This window comes from Lagopus muta, chromosome 6 (assembly GCF_023343835.1).
Source record: "Lagopus muta isolate bLagMut1 chromosome 6, bLagMut1 primary, whole genome shotgun sequence".
Taxonomy (NCBI): domain Eukaryota; kingdom Metazoa; phylum Chordata; class Aves; order Galliformes; family Phasianidae; genus Lagopus; species Lagopus muta.
In genome coordinates, this window is record NC_064438.1 from 16553066 (window position 1) to 16569274 (window position 16209).

The 16209-nt window shown below is 44.0% G+C and overlaps 1 protein-coding gene across 4 annotated transcripts in view; it reads right to left on the reverse strand.

The window, feature by feature from the left end:
• The window catches only part of CPT1A (carnitine palmitoyltransferase 1A), a 36743-nt gene extending 21447 nt beyond the window's left edge, over window positions 1-15296 (reverse strand). Inside the window, exons 1-5 of one of the 4 annotated variants that reach the window (XM_048949706.1) lie at window positions 15274-15296; window positions 11375-11563; window positions 4408-4562; window positions 3245-3384; window positions 2673-2844 (exon numbers count right to left, since the gene is read on the reverse strand). In XM_048949706.1, the coding sequence (XP_048805663.1) occupies window positions 2673-2844; window positions 3245-3384; window positions 4408-4548 (453 nt within the window). In that variant the 5' untranslated portion in view covers window positions 4549-4562; window positions 11375-11563; window positions 15274-15296. Of the gene's footprint in view, window positions 1-2672; window positions 2845-3244; window positions 3432-4407; window positions 4563-11374; window positions 11564-14426; window positions 14890-15176 lie in introns of those variants that run through there. The other 3 variants (XM_048949705.1, XM_048949704.1, XM_048949707.1) reach the window with 3 other exon arrangements.
• Window positions 15297-16209: the final 913 nt, after the last annotated feature.

Consider the following 16209-nt stretch of genomic DNA (forward strand, 5'->3'; position numbering starts at 1 on the left):
CTTACAAAATAGCCAACAGAAAAATCCACCTCAATTGTACTCCAAAACAGGAATTGATCAGCCAAGCATCCCGCATAACAATAGCCATCATTAAGAATTATGCTTTGGAATCATGCTTTGACATTTTTCAAAGTTATAGCTCAACATCAAGAGTACACATTTAAAGGGAGTTTCTTTAAGAACAGTTTGCACCCAGATAATCAACTGCATGATTTAAACACATCAAGTTGTGCAAGCATGCCAATGTTATGCACAGTCCTTGTGTTATCAAAAACCAATAAACAAACAAAAAAAATCAAAGACAACAGTTCCAGACTCAGTTTCAAGTTTTACAGCATCCCATCTTCTCCACGGACTGAAGATAGAAATGCTGCTTCTATCTCTGAATACCTCTCAGCTGTGACATGCACTAAGTTGAAACTCTCAACCAGGCAAATTCTAGACTATGCATGGAAGGATATTGATATTAATCACCCCATTTGGGCATGAAAGTAAAATCAAGTATTAAACCAACAGTTCACTTATTGTGAAGTACAATCTCAACATCCTATATAGTATATTCTATGAAGTTCAATATACTGTGTTCCAACGGGCTGAAGACAGAAGAAAACTGAGGATGCCCTTTCACTACTTAATTGCTAACATTTGCCCTATTCACCCAAATTACAAACAACTGAAAACGCTACTTATGAGAACAGCCCATTCCCTCTGCATTTCCTTGGTCAGCACAGCTACAGGAGGCTGTTTCAGGCAGCAAAGCCATTAACAGTTGCAGTGTGTTACCAGCAAAAAAGACCTCCCCACAGCACAGATCTGCTAGATGCACCATAGTGATCAGCCCAATGAAATCTGATTGTGCTTCGTGGATAAGACAATTTTAAAGCCAGGTGAGAAAAAGACCACAGCTTTTCGTAAGAAAATCTACTTCCCATACTTGGAGACTATTTTATTCCAGAACTCTTCAGCCAGGCAAGATTTTCTTCAGACAGAGAGTAAGACTACCTGCTCAACTGACAAATACAACAAACATGCTCAACTACAAGTTTACTGAAGAGTCTGAGGCCACTGAAGTGATCTGACACCTCCTTCATTACTTCTCTGATTTCACATCCTAATACCCATCAGAAAACCTAATTACTTTGAAGCTGAAATATTTTCATTAGATGGGTCACCAGACTTCCAATTAGCCTGCCAAACAATCAATACTGCAGCTGAAATCGCAGCACAGGTTTGCTATCTGCAGGACTATTTGAACAAAGAAAAACATCGTGAGTATATTGTTATGCTGTTAATCAGCATGAAAATCAGCTGGGGAAAAAACAACACATGCACAGAAAAATCCCTCCTGGATAACAAAGGTTTAGAAAGCTGAGGTAGTTGGTGCTGGTTTATAGGTAAACTAGTCCTCTCTTTTGTTGGAACTACCTAAAAAAATGCAAGGAGTGAAATAAAGGCTTATATTAAACAGAGATGAGATACTGCTAGGCATACACCTGTATAGTGGCCTGTTTTTAAACCACATGTAACACACAGCAAAATAGAACAAATGTATGCAGCATATCATATACCAAAGTATATCAATAATATGCAACAGAGCGTGGTAAGTAGCACTACAGTTCATACTGTTCAAGGCTAGTGTTATAAGCTAAGATTAACAGCCTTAACATATCTGTTTGGTAGGACATGCTGAAAACCCAGACAGAGAGAGCTTCAAGCAATCGACAGAAAGCCTTACCATTCAGAGCCTGGACTGTACAAATTGAAGTCATGAGGCTCTTGACACTGCTTCCAGGAGAAACTATTGATTAGAAATTTCATTTGTAACAAACTAATATTGAACTGTAATGTATATTCTGGATTTCTGTTGTTGAACAACTTCCATAATATATCATTATACATCTCTTGATTTTTTTAAGGAAGCTAACTCTTATCTTAGGAGAGCACTTAAATTCTATGTCAACAATGGAAGAAGTTTAAACAACTGAGCCTAAATAATAAAAATCCTCCCCCCCTTCCAGAGCACCTATACATACCTTCCCCACACCTATTACAGCCTTTAAGGGAGATGGCAGCCTCTCAAACCCTTTTCCAAAGCATCTTAATTATCAAGAGAAGCCACGTCATTCTAGTCTTATCTTTAAGTGTAAATTGTGTTACAAGCTCCCCACCTCATATGTTTTCTCCAACTCTGTTTGGAGTCCTACCACTACGACCATTTGAAGGGACAGACTGCAGTTTTCTTTAAATGTAAGGTTAATTTTAGAACGGATGACTAAAAATACCAGCATTTCTACTTTAAAAAAGAATTAGAGTAGTGCTTTCTGGAGAGAACAACATTTTTTTGTTGTTGTTCCATAGCCTGAGTTTAAGCTGTGGTTGCACATAGGGAAGTAGGCATTTGAGTCACACAGTCCCAAGGTGCTGGGAAATTTAGACATTCTTCTTGAAGTGTTTGCTTTTCCTTCCACAAAGCCATATTGAATAGTTTAATTAAAGCATCAAAAGGATGATAGTCATTAGTAAAAAATACCCAACAACCCTTGTTCTGTGACACAGAAAACTCAAGCAAGACAGAAAAAAAGAACAACTACAAAACTACCTACTTCAGGGCTTTGAAAACAGACCACATACACAAAGAGATGAGACAGAACAGAAAGTCAATACATCCTTACCATCCACAGCTTGGTGCCTGCAGAAAGCTTGCCATGTTCAGCAAACATCCAGCCATGATAGGAAAGCAGCATTTTCAGGGAGTACCTCATTGTGACAATAAGGGCAACCCAAAGCCCTGTGCCAAAAAGTATTCCACTCACAATGTTCTGTGTTTGGTTTGACATATAGCCACTATTTAAAACAAAAGGCAGTATGAATCAGTTAACGTCAGTTTAAGTTTTAAGGAGAACTTAACATTACCAACCTACATTCTGTGGTACAAAGGCAGGCATTGTGCAAGTTTTACGCCTGTCTGCTCCTTGTTATTGAACTCCTTTCCAAACTTCCTCTCCTATGGCCAGAACTAAGGCAACAGAAGTTGCCAAATGCACTTCCCAAACACGTATACAACAATGCAGTAATACTGGTACAACAACCTACACATTTAATAACTTCATGCATTAAGATTTACGCTTACTCTATCACAAAGACACTGTTCAAAGACTGGTATGCTTTAACAGGATTTAGATGAAAAGCAATCACACATAAAACTGATTTGGTTTAGAGAACAGTAAGTTTTCAGACTACTTACGTTGTATCAAGGGTTCGGTTGATTTTCGCTATTATTCCTAAAGAAGGATCAATTTTTGCATACATTGTTGACATCACACCCACAACTACAATAAGCCAGCTAGAGGGGCTAGCAGGATAAACACCAGTGATAATTCCATTCTGGAAAGAAAAGCCTTCACATAATTTTTTCATACCAAAGCGGTTGACTTCATATTACCATGGAAAGAAACAAAAATCAATACATTTAAGTCATTTAATTTTAAACAAGATTATCCAGCATTTTCTTTCATGGATTTTAGCTAAGTTTGATTGCTACTGGAAATTCTCACAACAATACCAATAATTACTTCATAGATTATGCAGTTTGTGCCACAAGTTCTAGTGAAAGCACTGGAAGCAGCAAAGTTCTTTGGAATAAATGACATTTCCAATTATGATTCCATCATCCCATTATTAGCCCTTCCTAAACAAATACCTGGGAAAAGATTCAGAAATCTGAATCTACAGGAATCTACTGGACAAGATTCAGAAAACTGTCATTTAAACTGTCTGTCTCAAAGATACTTTTCTTAAGGCTACTTTTTAAAAGTATGTGAAAAAGACACTGAAGTCAGCCTGTCGCTTACCTCATGTACTACTAATAGAATAGATACCATTTCTGATTCTATGAGCAAAACAAAAAAACAATCAGAAACATTACTGTTTGGTGTCATTTATTCAAGATGGATGTTCAGGTACCTTTGGAAAATAAACATTTTTTCCTAATTTGAAGATTTATTTTTGGTAAAGAACACATAAATCAAGAATGTAGTTTTGTACCTCTGCACCCACATGATTTTGAAAGTCATGATTACATTTTTGATCTATGCAAATAGATAATATTTAATTCTATGAGCTGTTGAGAATAAAATAAAGGTATTAATTTCTAATACCCGCTTCATCTTGATTCCATAGAACAGATAAAAAAGAAGAATCCTTTCAGTCTTGACATTGTACTTTTAGCACAGCATCAGCCAGCGCTGATGCTTCCTTACTACCCCTTATTAACTAAAATTCACAGAAGTCATTTGCTGTAAGGAACTTCATATGCCAAAGAGGCCTAAAAATTAAGTTCTGCTTAAACAAAACTTCTATATGTATATGAGAACCTTAAGTTTGGTAGGCTTGACTGGTTTTAAGTACCTTGAATCTGATGAACTTTTTCTTCCATGAATGGACACCAGATAGGTAAATTTGTTTGAGTGCCTCATGGCTCATTCGCAAGTCAATCCCATCTGGAGTTACTGTAAATTGAAATGCTACTGCTTGATGAGCTTCTGCCATTTTTGGAGAGAGTTCTGTTAAAAAAAAAAAGAAAAAAAAAAAATTAAGACTTTGTACAAAGGTACTAAAATCATAAGCAAAACATAATAATTCCAGGGGAGATTCAGATTTGACTTCAGGAAATACTTCATCTCAGAGTGGTCAGGCATTGGAATGGGCTGCCCAGGGAGGTGGTGGAGTCATTGTGGGGGTGTTCAGGAAACGTTTAGATGTTGTACTGAGGGACATGGTTTAGTGGGGAGCTATTGGTGATAGGTGGACGGTTGGACTGGATGATCTTGGAGGTCTTTTCCAACCTTGGTGACTCTACAATTCTACGATAATCAACACCATTTGGACCAGGGCAGCACTGACGTTTTTCTGTAAGCGTAGCACTTTTGCAAATCTCAAGTTTAGACTTCTTAATTAAAAATTAAGTTCCAGTTGACCTTCATCCCTTGCTAAACCGCTTGTTAGAGCTAACAAGTACAGTTTAGCAGAGCACTTCAAAAGTAGTCTGTTGTGACTTCACTCTTCCTCGCTGTAAATATTCTACAATGCCAAAATCACCTGGAACTTGGGAGAAGAAATACAAAGGTTCGTGTATGAATATACAGTAAAGGAATGTAAACACTGGGAATGCTGTATTAACAGGACTAGGAAATAAATACACAATGTAGAAAGAGTATTAGGGTGAGATGAACAAGATAAATGCTGTTGCACAACATCTAGTAAGGTAATTGACCAACGGGTAGTGCAACATTTATAAAAGTACCTATCTCCAGGTCAGCCTCCAATGATCAGCCTCTGCAAATACAACTGCTCCTAGAAGAGCTGATGGCAATCCAAAGACCTCCCAAATCCATCAGTCGCTGCTGGGGAAGGCAGAGGCTCAAATCTTGGTGAATCAGGTTTCTGGGCCTCCACAAACTAAGCTAACGCTCACGATACTGTGATAGAATGCAATTTCATCTATGCATGCACAGTGTTTCATTAGGACAGCAAAAAAACAAAACTGGTTTTGAACACAAGTTCCAAGACAAGCACTGTATGCCCTCCTTGTAACAGCTGCAATTTGTAGTACTCCATGACTCAGTCACTAACAACTGCTTATTTATAATGGCCTTGTTGAAGGCAAGTATCAGGAAGTCAAAGTCAGCTGTGTACTTGTTCATGTGAGTTGCACACCATCAGCTCTACACTGAGACCAAAACTGCATGAGCAATAAAACAGAGACAGGCAGTGGTTAATACATGGTACACCCTGGAGTTAATACATGGTACACCCTGGACTCGACAGGGTTTGCAAAAACACAGAGCAATTAAAGAATTCATCATAAGTCTAGTGCTGTTCAGACAGTTTAAAAAACAAAAATAAACCCAACCATAGCTCTAAGTGGAAAAACAGGCTCCTCGATTTGTCTCAAGAAAGGCCAACTGACTCTCCAGTTCACTCCTGGAATTTTACATTCTGGGATGCCAACGCATCAGCAGCAGGTCAGCTGGTTTCCACTACCCTTCAAGCCCCCTGTGGCTCCTCAACCTGAGAATTCATAATCATCCTCCCTCTGTTTCTGAAGAGAAAGAATTTCTGGAAACCCTTTCACTTGAATACGTGCATTTGTATTGTCCAAGGTAGGAAAAGATTATAAATAGCATTAATCATAAACAGCCTCATATTTTACTAAATTTAGTTCAATGGTCAGGCTAAATTTAAATAAGCTTCAATAAGGAAAACATTCCCTATAGCCAAAGTACAAATGAAAGAACACTAAACCAGCAAGAATGAAACCTGAATCAAGTAACCAAGCACAGAAGACAAGGATAGTTAGAGAACTGCACTGCTTGATCCTGAAAGATATTAAAGCATCACACAGCATGCCTCTCTTCATATCCTTTTCCTTTACTGAAGAAAAACCAAGTATCTCAGACTACTGTTTGATTGAATTATGATGGCTGAGCAGCAAAAAGACTTCCTAGAGCTCCTTCCTTTGAACACTTCTTTTAGCCTACACAGGCCAATTCAATCATAAGCTGCCCAACACTTCCCCTCCTTTGCATTCCTCCACTGTCACGTGCTTGCTAACAAAGTAGGGAAAAGGGCACCGGCCGAAGGAGCATGCGCTGGATTCTCAATTTGACTTGCCAATGTTAGTAAGGCAGCGCCCACATCCATCAGCTTGCTAACACTGAAACAATAACTTCCCGTAACTCCAGGCGTTTCGGTCAGCAAATGCAGAATAACCTTTCCCAGCCATAAACAAGAGCTAAGCAGTTTGGCCGATCTTACTGAAAGGAGAAGAGAGAAAGGAACACATGTTCACCATCAGCCTGGAGTGGCTATTTTCATCCTTTGAGTGTTATTTTCCTAGTATTAACATACCTTCAAAACACGCCTCGCTCCTTACTAAAATCAAACAGAGTTAAAGGAGAAAGCTGCCTGCTCCTTGCTCTTTTCTGGTTTCAGTTCAATTCAAACACACTGTATCAGCCACCAATGCTTCTCCTTCCTCCTCTTCATACCTCAGCTTAAGCCAATCAAAGCTTGCCACAATTTTCCTCTTGTTACAAACAAAATGCTGGTAGGTTGGAAGTAAGCTTTTCAGCTGGGAAAACACACTTCAACTCCTGATAGACCTCACCGGCCAAAAATGCTATGACAGAAAATCTGTATTGCTGTCTGCTACACACAAAGCCTCTTCACTGTGCTATTGTTACACCTTTACTGTTGCTACAATAATGATGTTTAACTTTTTAGCTTCTACTGCCCATAGACTCAATGATTTCAGGGTGCAGACACCAAAGAGTCCAGTTCGTATTACAACCTACATGTCCTGTAGCCACTGAAGGAGATGAGGGTCTCCTATTTAAATGTAGTTTTTACATCCTTTGCTCCTTTTCCTGCAAACAAAGCAAATTCACAAATGAAGGGTAAAATGAAGAGATCTCTTATTCACATGGCCCAGAACTGCCAAAATCTGGGTTAAAGACTTAATTCTATGACTCTTGCTTGCAAGCAAGCTCAACAATTCAGTTTGAAGCTTTCTTCATGATATTTTGACATCTATTTGTACATTATGTGAGCATACGTCTGTCAGGAATCAAACTCAGCTTACACAGCAAATCCCCCCAATTCTTCTACTCTGACAATCAATGGTTGAGAATTTTCTGAGAAGAGCAATGACTGCTACATTGTTTCTCTGAGAACATCCCCACATAGGACCCCACCAAATATAATGTTGCTGGAGCTCTCAGACAAACATCTCCAACACCCTGACCGCAGATTGCTCCCTGGTGGCAGGCAGACTTGAAGCATTACACATCTCCATGCTAAGAGCTAAATTATGCTGCTGGATTCAGAATCACAGAATGGCCCAGGTTGGAAAAGACACCACAATGATTATCTAGTTTCAATCCCCTGCTGTGTGCAGGGTTGACAGCCACCAGACCAGGCTGCCCAGAGCCACATCCAGCCTGGCCTTGAATGTCTCCAGGGATGGGGCACCCACAGCCTCCTTGGGCAACATGTTCCAGTGCTTGCAAGCTGTTCCAGAGCTTAAAAGCACCTGAAAAGCTTATAAACTCACGCAGGTGCACACATTTCTTCTAAGAAATAAAAACAGTTAAGCTTCCCTTCAGGAGATGAGCTTGATGCAGCTTTCGGAAGAAATGGTCATTAAAAAAAGGAAAAAAAATCATTTGCTATCTATTTTGTTGTTTTAGGATAGATCACCAACATGCAAATGCTAAAACATCATAACCAGATACTAAACTAAAAGCAAGATAATTCCCAACACTGAGGTGTCTAAGCACAGAGGCCGGCTGGAAAGCCAGCCAGAAGCAAGTTGCACAGCAGCCAGCAAGGTGCCCTTCAAGCAAAGGTTAACAGCCCTGAGGTGCATTAGGAGCAGTACTGCTAAGAAGTCAGAGGAGGTGAGTCTGCCCCTCTCTAGCTCTGCTCAAGTCCCGTTCTGAGAACCGCCTTCAGTTCTGGGCTTTGCAGTACAAGGGAGATGAAGCAACCAGAGTTCAGTGAAAAGCTGTTGAGAAGATTAAGAACTTGGAACATCTCTCCTATGAGGAGAGGCTGAAAGAGCTGAGACTGGATTGCCTGGAAAAGAGCAGGCTCGGGGGATCTTACCATGTCTGTAAACACCCAGAGGGAGAGTGCAAAGAGGACAGAACCAGAAGAAAAGAAGCACTACATACAGAGCAGAACAGGAAAAAAACCCAAGAAACTGCACGGAGCACCTTACAGGCAGCACATTTCCCTTTTGTTTAATCTTACTGCTTCTTATAGTCCATGTATGTACTATTTATGGACCAAGCATAACATTTCAGGGAAGAATACATGAAGTGAAAGCTGGAAGAACACCTTCAAAGGCATGGAATAAAAACAATCAAGTCAACAGCTCAATGCTGACTTCAGAAGAAAATAATTAACATAGTAAAAAAAATCCAAAGTTCTCAAGTCATGATAAGTTCATAGCTCCCTTGATGATGTTTAAAAAGACTCCTCTGGATGGCCTGAGTGCAACACAAAGCATCCAGCAGTCAGCATCTGTAGCATCTCATTTGCAGCAGGGCCTGAACCCAGGAGAACAAAATTCCCAATTCACCATTAGTGCCACTTACACTGTACACAAATACAAAAGCTTTCTGAAAAGTAGAGTTTCAACTGGCTACCTAGCAGAGACTCTTTCTGAAAGTTAACATAGACATCTTTAAAAGTAGATCTCATTTAAAAAAATAGGCCTGATGAAGAAATCCTATGCACAAACAATTCAATTGCTTTGAAAGACCATCATGTCTTAGAAGACAAAGTAGAACCAGTCAAGCACTCAGGAAGTGCTTTCTGCAACTGACAGAAGCGTACAATTAATCCGGAGGACAGAAAGTTGGATTCCACAATAGAATTTACACAGATGTTTTTGTACGAACTTTATAGACAGATGGAGGCATTTTAAATACTGCTATAGTGAGAGCTGGCTGGTTTAAAGGTAGCAGGCAGCTTTCTGGCGCTGACCTTAAGTGCTGTACCTTAAGTGCTGGTGATATAAATGGTGGGAAAGAACACAAATTCCTAGTAGTAAAAAGTCCTTGAAACTTAACGTCATGTGTGTATTCATTGGAAAGGAAAACAGTGACCCTTCTTATCCACTTGAGGCCCTGTATTACCAATAACAAAACCTGGGTGACTTCAGCAATGTCTTTTCAGAGAGTTTGCTATAGGTGCAGAAGATTCATTCACTGAAACGTATGCTGTCAGCAGTATCCAGCATCGATGCAGTCAAAGTCACATCTGCCGTTATACGAGTGCTTCCCCACCACTACCTGACAACCTAACATCAGACAGGATTTGGGTAAGGCAGGCAGCTAACCAGAAGACACCTAAAGCAGTTTACAAGAATCTGGTGCTCCACTGATGAGCAGTTGAAGGAAGTTAAAACTAAAGCATCCCATTTAACAGAAATACAAAGATGAAAGTTGGCTAATTTTATTTGCGTATAATTTCCCAAAAAAGGTTGCTATGCCTCTCAAAGGAAAATAATTTTTTGATCTCCAATACTCTTCATATCTCACTGTGAAATATGCAGCCCAAACATTTAATCATGACCAAAAAGGCTTTTGTTTGCTGGATGTTCTACCAGCTAATACCACTTTCTTGCGGCCCATCTTAGAGTTCTAGAGCTTTGCAAAAAGGTAACGAGATCCCTCAGGAAGAATAAAGAGCTTATTCACAAACCACGTGATATTTTGCAAGTGGCTGACTTCTGAACTTACTATACAGATTAACCAACACTGTTATTCAGTTAAGAATTTATACCTCAGAATAGCTTGCTCATGTACAAACCTTCAATAATAACTAATCATGCTTGAGCTGCACTTATCACTGGCTACTTTACATGCTTAAGTTTTACCAGCAATTCACTTCCCTACTCCAATGGGACTGCAGACACAAAACCATTAAGAGAAATCCAAGAGGAGCAAAGCCAAGTTTTTTTTTTGTGTGTGCAATAAACAACCACGTGGGTTAAATTCAGCAGGTCTTCTCGGGTGAACCTAATAACTGTGGTACAGAAATAAAACAGAAACCAAACAATCACCCGCCTTTAAAACTTCCATTAAATGATAATGGGCTGAATGCTATGCTAACCTGACAAGTTCTCTCATGCCAGGCTAGCTGTAACTGAAGGGAGTTAAAACCAGTTTAAGTTTCCCCAAAAGCTGAATGCAATTATTTACATGATAGATCTCTCAAAGGATTGCCAAAATAGGATTACTGGGCCAATCCAATGATTGAGATGGCTTAAGCAAAGCACTGGATGAGATAGGAACTTTTTAATGTAAATTTTAGGGGTTATTTTTTTAGTTGTCATTATTGCTGTATAAGCAATAAGCATTGGCTTCCATCCCTCTTATCCTCCCCTATGGCTGAGGGCTGTAGTCCATTGAAATTACAATGTTTAAAGGATTTTCTGCACCTAAAGAATGAACAAATGGTGTGTTGCAAGCCCACCGAGAGAACTGAGTGCATGTATGTGCACAGGTACAGCAGCACTGGGACCTACTACAAACCTCACATGCAGCAAGTTCGAGATCAGAACAGCCAAGCAGTGCGCAGTAACTCGTTGCCCCCACTGACAAAGCTATAGCTTGTGTCCCATCCTCAGCATTTTCCAGCATCACTTATGGGGGTAGAATAGATAACCTCCAAACGCAGCTTCTTTGAAATTTTGGCCCAATTTCCTTCTCCCCTTCCCAAAGGCTAAAATGGGGTGGGAGGCACATGTGGAAGGACAATATGAAAACAGACAAACAGACCAAGGAATGAAATGCAAACATACCTGAACAGCTCTGTATTCCTCAAAAAAGAATTTGTGATCTGCTTGTCCCCCAGAGATCTTCTATCCCACAGACTCACTGCAGCTGGGTTCTTGAGTAGGTCAGAACACGCTCAGAGCCAGACTCATCCCAATGCTGTTAGCTGCTAATAGCCATTAAACGATGGCAATGACAAACAGTTCACTGTAGCTCTGAAACAGAAAGTCAAGAAAAACAGTTTGAGCTTTGATTCACACAGAGCTTTCAATGGCTGTGAGGGACTGGATCAAACTGGAAGCCCTCAAGTAAAATTTATGCCAAAGGAAAGCATTGTCACAAAGAGTAGTGTGAAACTGTTTTCCACTACACTGCACGAATATACTGGATTGATCTGGCTGTATTTAGCAGGCCTAAGATGGTGAATAAGAGTTCACCCAGTACCCTGCTCCCCTCTTAGCTATTTCTGAGGGCTGAAATTAGCGGCTGTCGGCTTGTGCAACAAGCAAGGTGATCCCAGTGGCCAGACCCAAAGGCCAGATTCATTGTGCGGTTTAAGACATCCAAATGCAAGTTCTATCCTGCAGGCTTTAAGCTCCCATTAAACTCAACCTTGATCCCACCAAGATTTCTTGGAGACACGTTCACAGAACAGGCTGCTTTCACCAGTGCCTCCAGGAGAAAAGACATGGATAGATAAGCAGCTGTCTTCCCACCTGCAGAAATTGAGGACAGTCAAGCAAAAAGACCAGTTATAGCAGAGGTGTTCATTATTAGATTAACATTAATGAATTTTAATCCCTGCTGTGTATGGATCATATAGCCTCTTTTCTCTTCCTGAATATCATGCTGCTCTACTGGATGGTTCCATGATGTTACTCCACCAAGAACAAACATACAACAGCAACACTGAACTGCTCCACAGCTGTAATCAAAACTGAAACTCTTACAATTGTTGCTATTTACATTCTTTTCTATGAGCAGTAGGACATACTGAACTTCTGCTAAGCCTTTTGCATCATCCTGATCTTCACTGCAACACACATTAGATTGTACACATTTCATTCAATAAGCCACCTCTTCTCATCTTCTCAAAACTCAGTCATCTTGACGAGTAAGAGATAAACACAAAAAAGCAAAATGCTGCACAGCTACTGCACTATGCAGAAGCCTCCCACACCCTCAAAAGCAAACCTCTGGGTTCTGAGTATTTTATTTCTTTTAAAAACGCTGCCATAAAAAACATTATCCGGGCATTCACAGAATGGCTCGGTTTGAAGGGACATCAAGGACCATGAATCTCCAACCCCTGCCACAGGCAGGGCCACCAACCTCCCCATTTAATACCAGACCAGGCTGCCCAGGGCCCCATCCAATCTGGCCTTGAATACCTCCAGGGACAGGGCATCCACAGCCTCTCTGGGCAGCCTGTTCCAGCACCTCACCACTCTCATAGTAAAGAATTTCCCCCTGACATCCAACCTAAATCTTCCCTCCCTCAACTTATTTCCCCTTGTCCTGCTGTTATCTACCCTTTCAAAGAGTTGATTCCCCTCCTGTTTGTAGGCTCCCTTTAAGTACTAAAAGGTTGCAATGAGGTCACCCCGCAGCCTTCTTTTCTCCAGGCTGAACAAGCCCAGCTCCCTCAGCCTGTCTTCATAGGGGAGGTGCTCCAGTCCCCTGATAATTTTTTTTGGCTCTCCTCTGGACCCCCTCCGACAGCTCCCTGTCTTTCTCGTACTGGGGGCTCCAGACCTGGACACAGGCTCCAGATGGGGCCTCACAAGAGCAGAGTAGAGAGGGACAACCACATCCCTGTCCCTGCTGACATTCAAACTACTGCAGGTGTTTTTCCACTTCTCCCTCCCTTTGCACTAAGTACCTTCTGTGGTCACGCAGCAAAGAGTTGTGCTTAACTTCCTGATGGCAGCAAATATTTCTGTAACGTCTTCGCTTTCAGCAGCCCTGCACCTGAAGCCATCCACCTCCCAGCACCTCTGAAGTCCTACAAGCTGACCACCACATCCAGTGACTGAAGACAAACGGAATGAATTGCTCCCGATAATCATTCCAAGAGTGGAATGAGTGAGCATGGAACATTTTACTTATATTGGAACCGATTATTCAAATAACATTAACCCAGACACGGAAGAGAGGAATGCTTTTTAGTCAGACAGATGCCGTTTTTCTGAGCAGGTGGAATTTGGGACTGCATTACAGCTCAGTGCAGGACAAAGGGAACGGCTTCAAAATATAAAAAGACGCACTTGGCTTTTATTTTAAACATAAGCTTCCACTTGAGTCACCTTCGCAGAAGGTTTTCCAAAACTGCTCACGCAGTCATGCTCCAGTTGCAGCTCTCCAACAGTGTGTGCACGCAGGGAAAGCAAACATCCCGTCCCCGCCAAGGGCACACCGGCCCTCCCCTCACCCTCCAGACACGGCCACGTGGAGGAGCGGCCCGACCCCAGGGGAACCCGATCCCAGCTCCGTCCCGGGACGCCCGCAGCCCAGCCGCTCAGCCGCGCGCGCGCCCCCGCGAGCCAGGCCCCGGTCGGGCGCGCCCCCGCGAGCCAGGCCGGCCCACGTGACCGCGGTCGGGAAGTAGGGGAAAGGTCGCGCCGCCGCAGCGCCGCGCCAGCGCGCCCCGGGCGGCTCCCGAGCGCTGCCAGCGCCGGATAGAAGTTACTAAAGAGAAGGAAGCGGACTCTATCTCAAAGGCAGCAGGAGAAAGCGACGTGCTTTGCCTGCATAACGTTCTGTTTCCAGTACAGCTCGCAGTGTTACGACCCCTCGGTTGCGCAGCGTTAAGGTTTCCTCTAAAAATAAGGCTTTCTTGCTCCCTAACCAAAGCTCAAACACCCCCAAGCTCCAAAGAGCCCTCAGAGATGCTATTTCTACAGCTGTGCCAGAGCTCTACCTCGGTGCCAGCACGCAATGCCACGCTTCCCAGTCCGCATCGCTCACCCACAGCGTTACAAAGCGGTAACGATTCATTAGCACCAAAGATTCGGTACGGCCACAATAGGAAAAGCACCGCTGCGAAAGCGCATTCCTAACCCTCATTTAATGGTTCACCTCAGGCAGAGGACGCGACCCGGGCGTCGGGAAGGTCAGAGAGGCAGGAAAACACAGTGCGGGAGAAACCTAGAACGAAAGGCATCAGAGCCGCCCCGGTCGAGAACACGGCAGGAGGAAGCGAGCCGCGCCCGGCACAGTGCGTCCCGCTTTGGGACCGGCCGCCGCGCAGCGTGCGGGATGCAGGGAAGGGCCGCCCCAGGAAAGGCGCTCCCTGCGGCAGTTCCGCCGGCAGCAGCACAGCCGCGTTCCGCCAGGCTATAAATAACGAGACCGGCGTTTCGCGTCGATCCTGCCGCCTGAACTCGAGCGAGAAGGCAGAGATGGAAGATGCGGCAAAACGTCAGCGTGCCTTTAGCAACAAGTTCAGCGGGCGCTGCCGCCCGGCTCGGCGCCCCGAAGCAAAGCGCGGACGGGAGGAGCCGCGTCCCAAAAGCGCCGAATGAACGTCCCGGCCCCAAGCGCACACGCCGCATGTAGGTCACGCACCGCCCGCCGCCGGGCGCCGACATCCCAGCGGCCGAGGTCGGACTGCGGCTCTCGAGTCGCGCGGATCCCCGCAGCCCTTCCCGACCTGACGGACGCGCCCCCCGCCGCCCCCAAGCTACTCCTCACGGCCAGCGGAGCCCACCGCTCAAGAGAGAAGAGCTGCGGCCCCGCGTCCGCCCGCAGCGCCGCCCCGGGGCCCGCCGCCGCCCGCCGGGCCTCCGCCTACCCGCCCGCTGACAGAATGGCGGTGCCGCCGCTCACCGGCTCCGGCTCTCAGCGTCCCACAGCCGGCCGAGCAGGAGCGAGCGGCGGCACCGACGAAGAGCAAGTGGGAACCGCGGCCGCTCCCCTCACACACCCTGCCAGAGCCGCGCTTGCCGCCCGCACTCTCATTGGCTGCCGGCGGCGAAGGGGGCGGGCCCAACGCAAAGGGGTATGAGAAGGGGGACGCGGGGCGCTCCCCGGGAGGGCGGGGCGGGGGCGGGAAGGGAAACGGGTGGCGATAGGCTGAGGTTGGGCGGCTTGCGCGATGTGATTGGTTGGCAGCGCGTGGGCGGGGCGTGAGGAAGCCGCTATGGTGGCCTGCGGGCTCGGGGCTCAGGTGGGGTCGTGGAGTGGCGACTGGGAGCTTACAGGTACAGGTCTCTGAGGAGAAACAGCTTGAGTACGAAGTCAGCGCTTGAGGATGTTTGGTTACAGTACGATCGCAGCAGGAAGGCTACTCTGTCCCTTCCAGGATGAGAGCACGACCTGTCGAGCTACAGTCTGCCAGCACAGAGGCTCTGAAGCAGCACAAGCTGGGATCCATAGGCTTTCCCTGCGTAATCAGATCCACTCAGCCACGGCTGTGCTCCTGCCAGCTGCTATTTCCATGTGCCTGAAGGCTCCAAAGCATACAAACGTGATGAAACACAGATGCACTGATGCTACAGACTGAACCTCTCCTTTACCCTCAAGCTCATGCAACGCTAATAAAACACTACAGTGCGGGTTGGGATTTTCCCTTCAAGCATTCCATGCCCAATGATGCAGTTTGAAAATGATGGTATTATTCCAGGAGGAAACTTAAGGCCCAGAAGAAAACAAGGAAAAAAGGGAAAAAAGAAGAGGGATTTAAGTATTAGCAAGAGGGAAAGAAAGGGGAACAAAAAAAAGAAAGGAAAAGAAATCACTAAAAACACTTCCAAATTCAACAGCTTCCATGTCTGCATATATTTACCTATAACAAGAACAAATTGGAATTTGGTAACTTTCATCCCTTTGGTGTCCTTGTGTTCTACACATTTTTCACCAC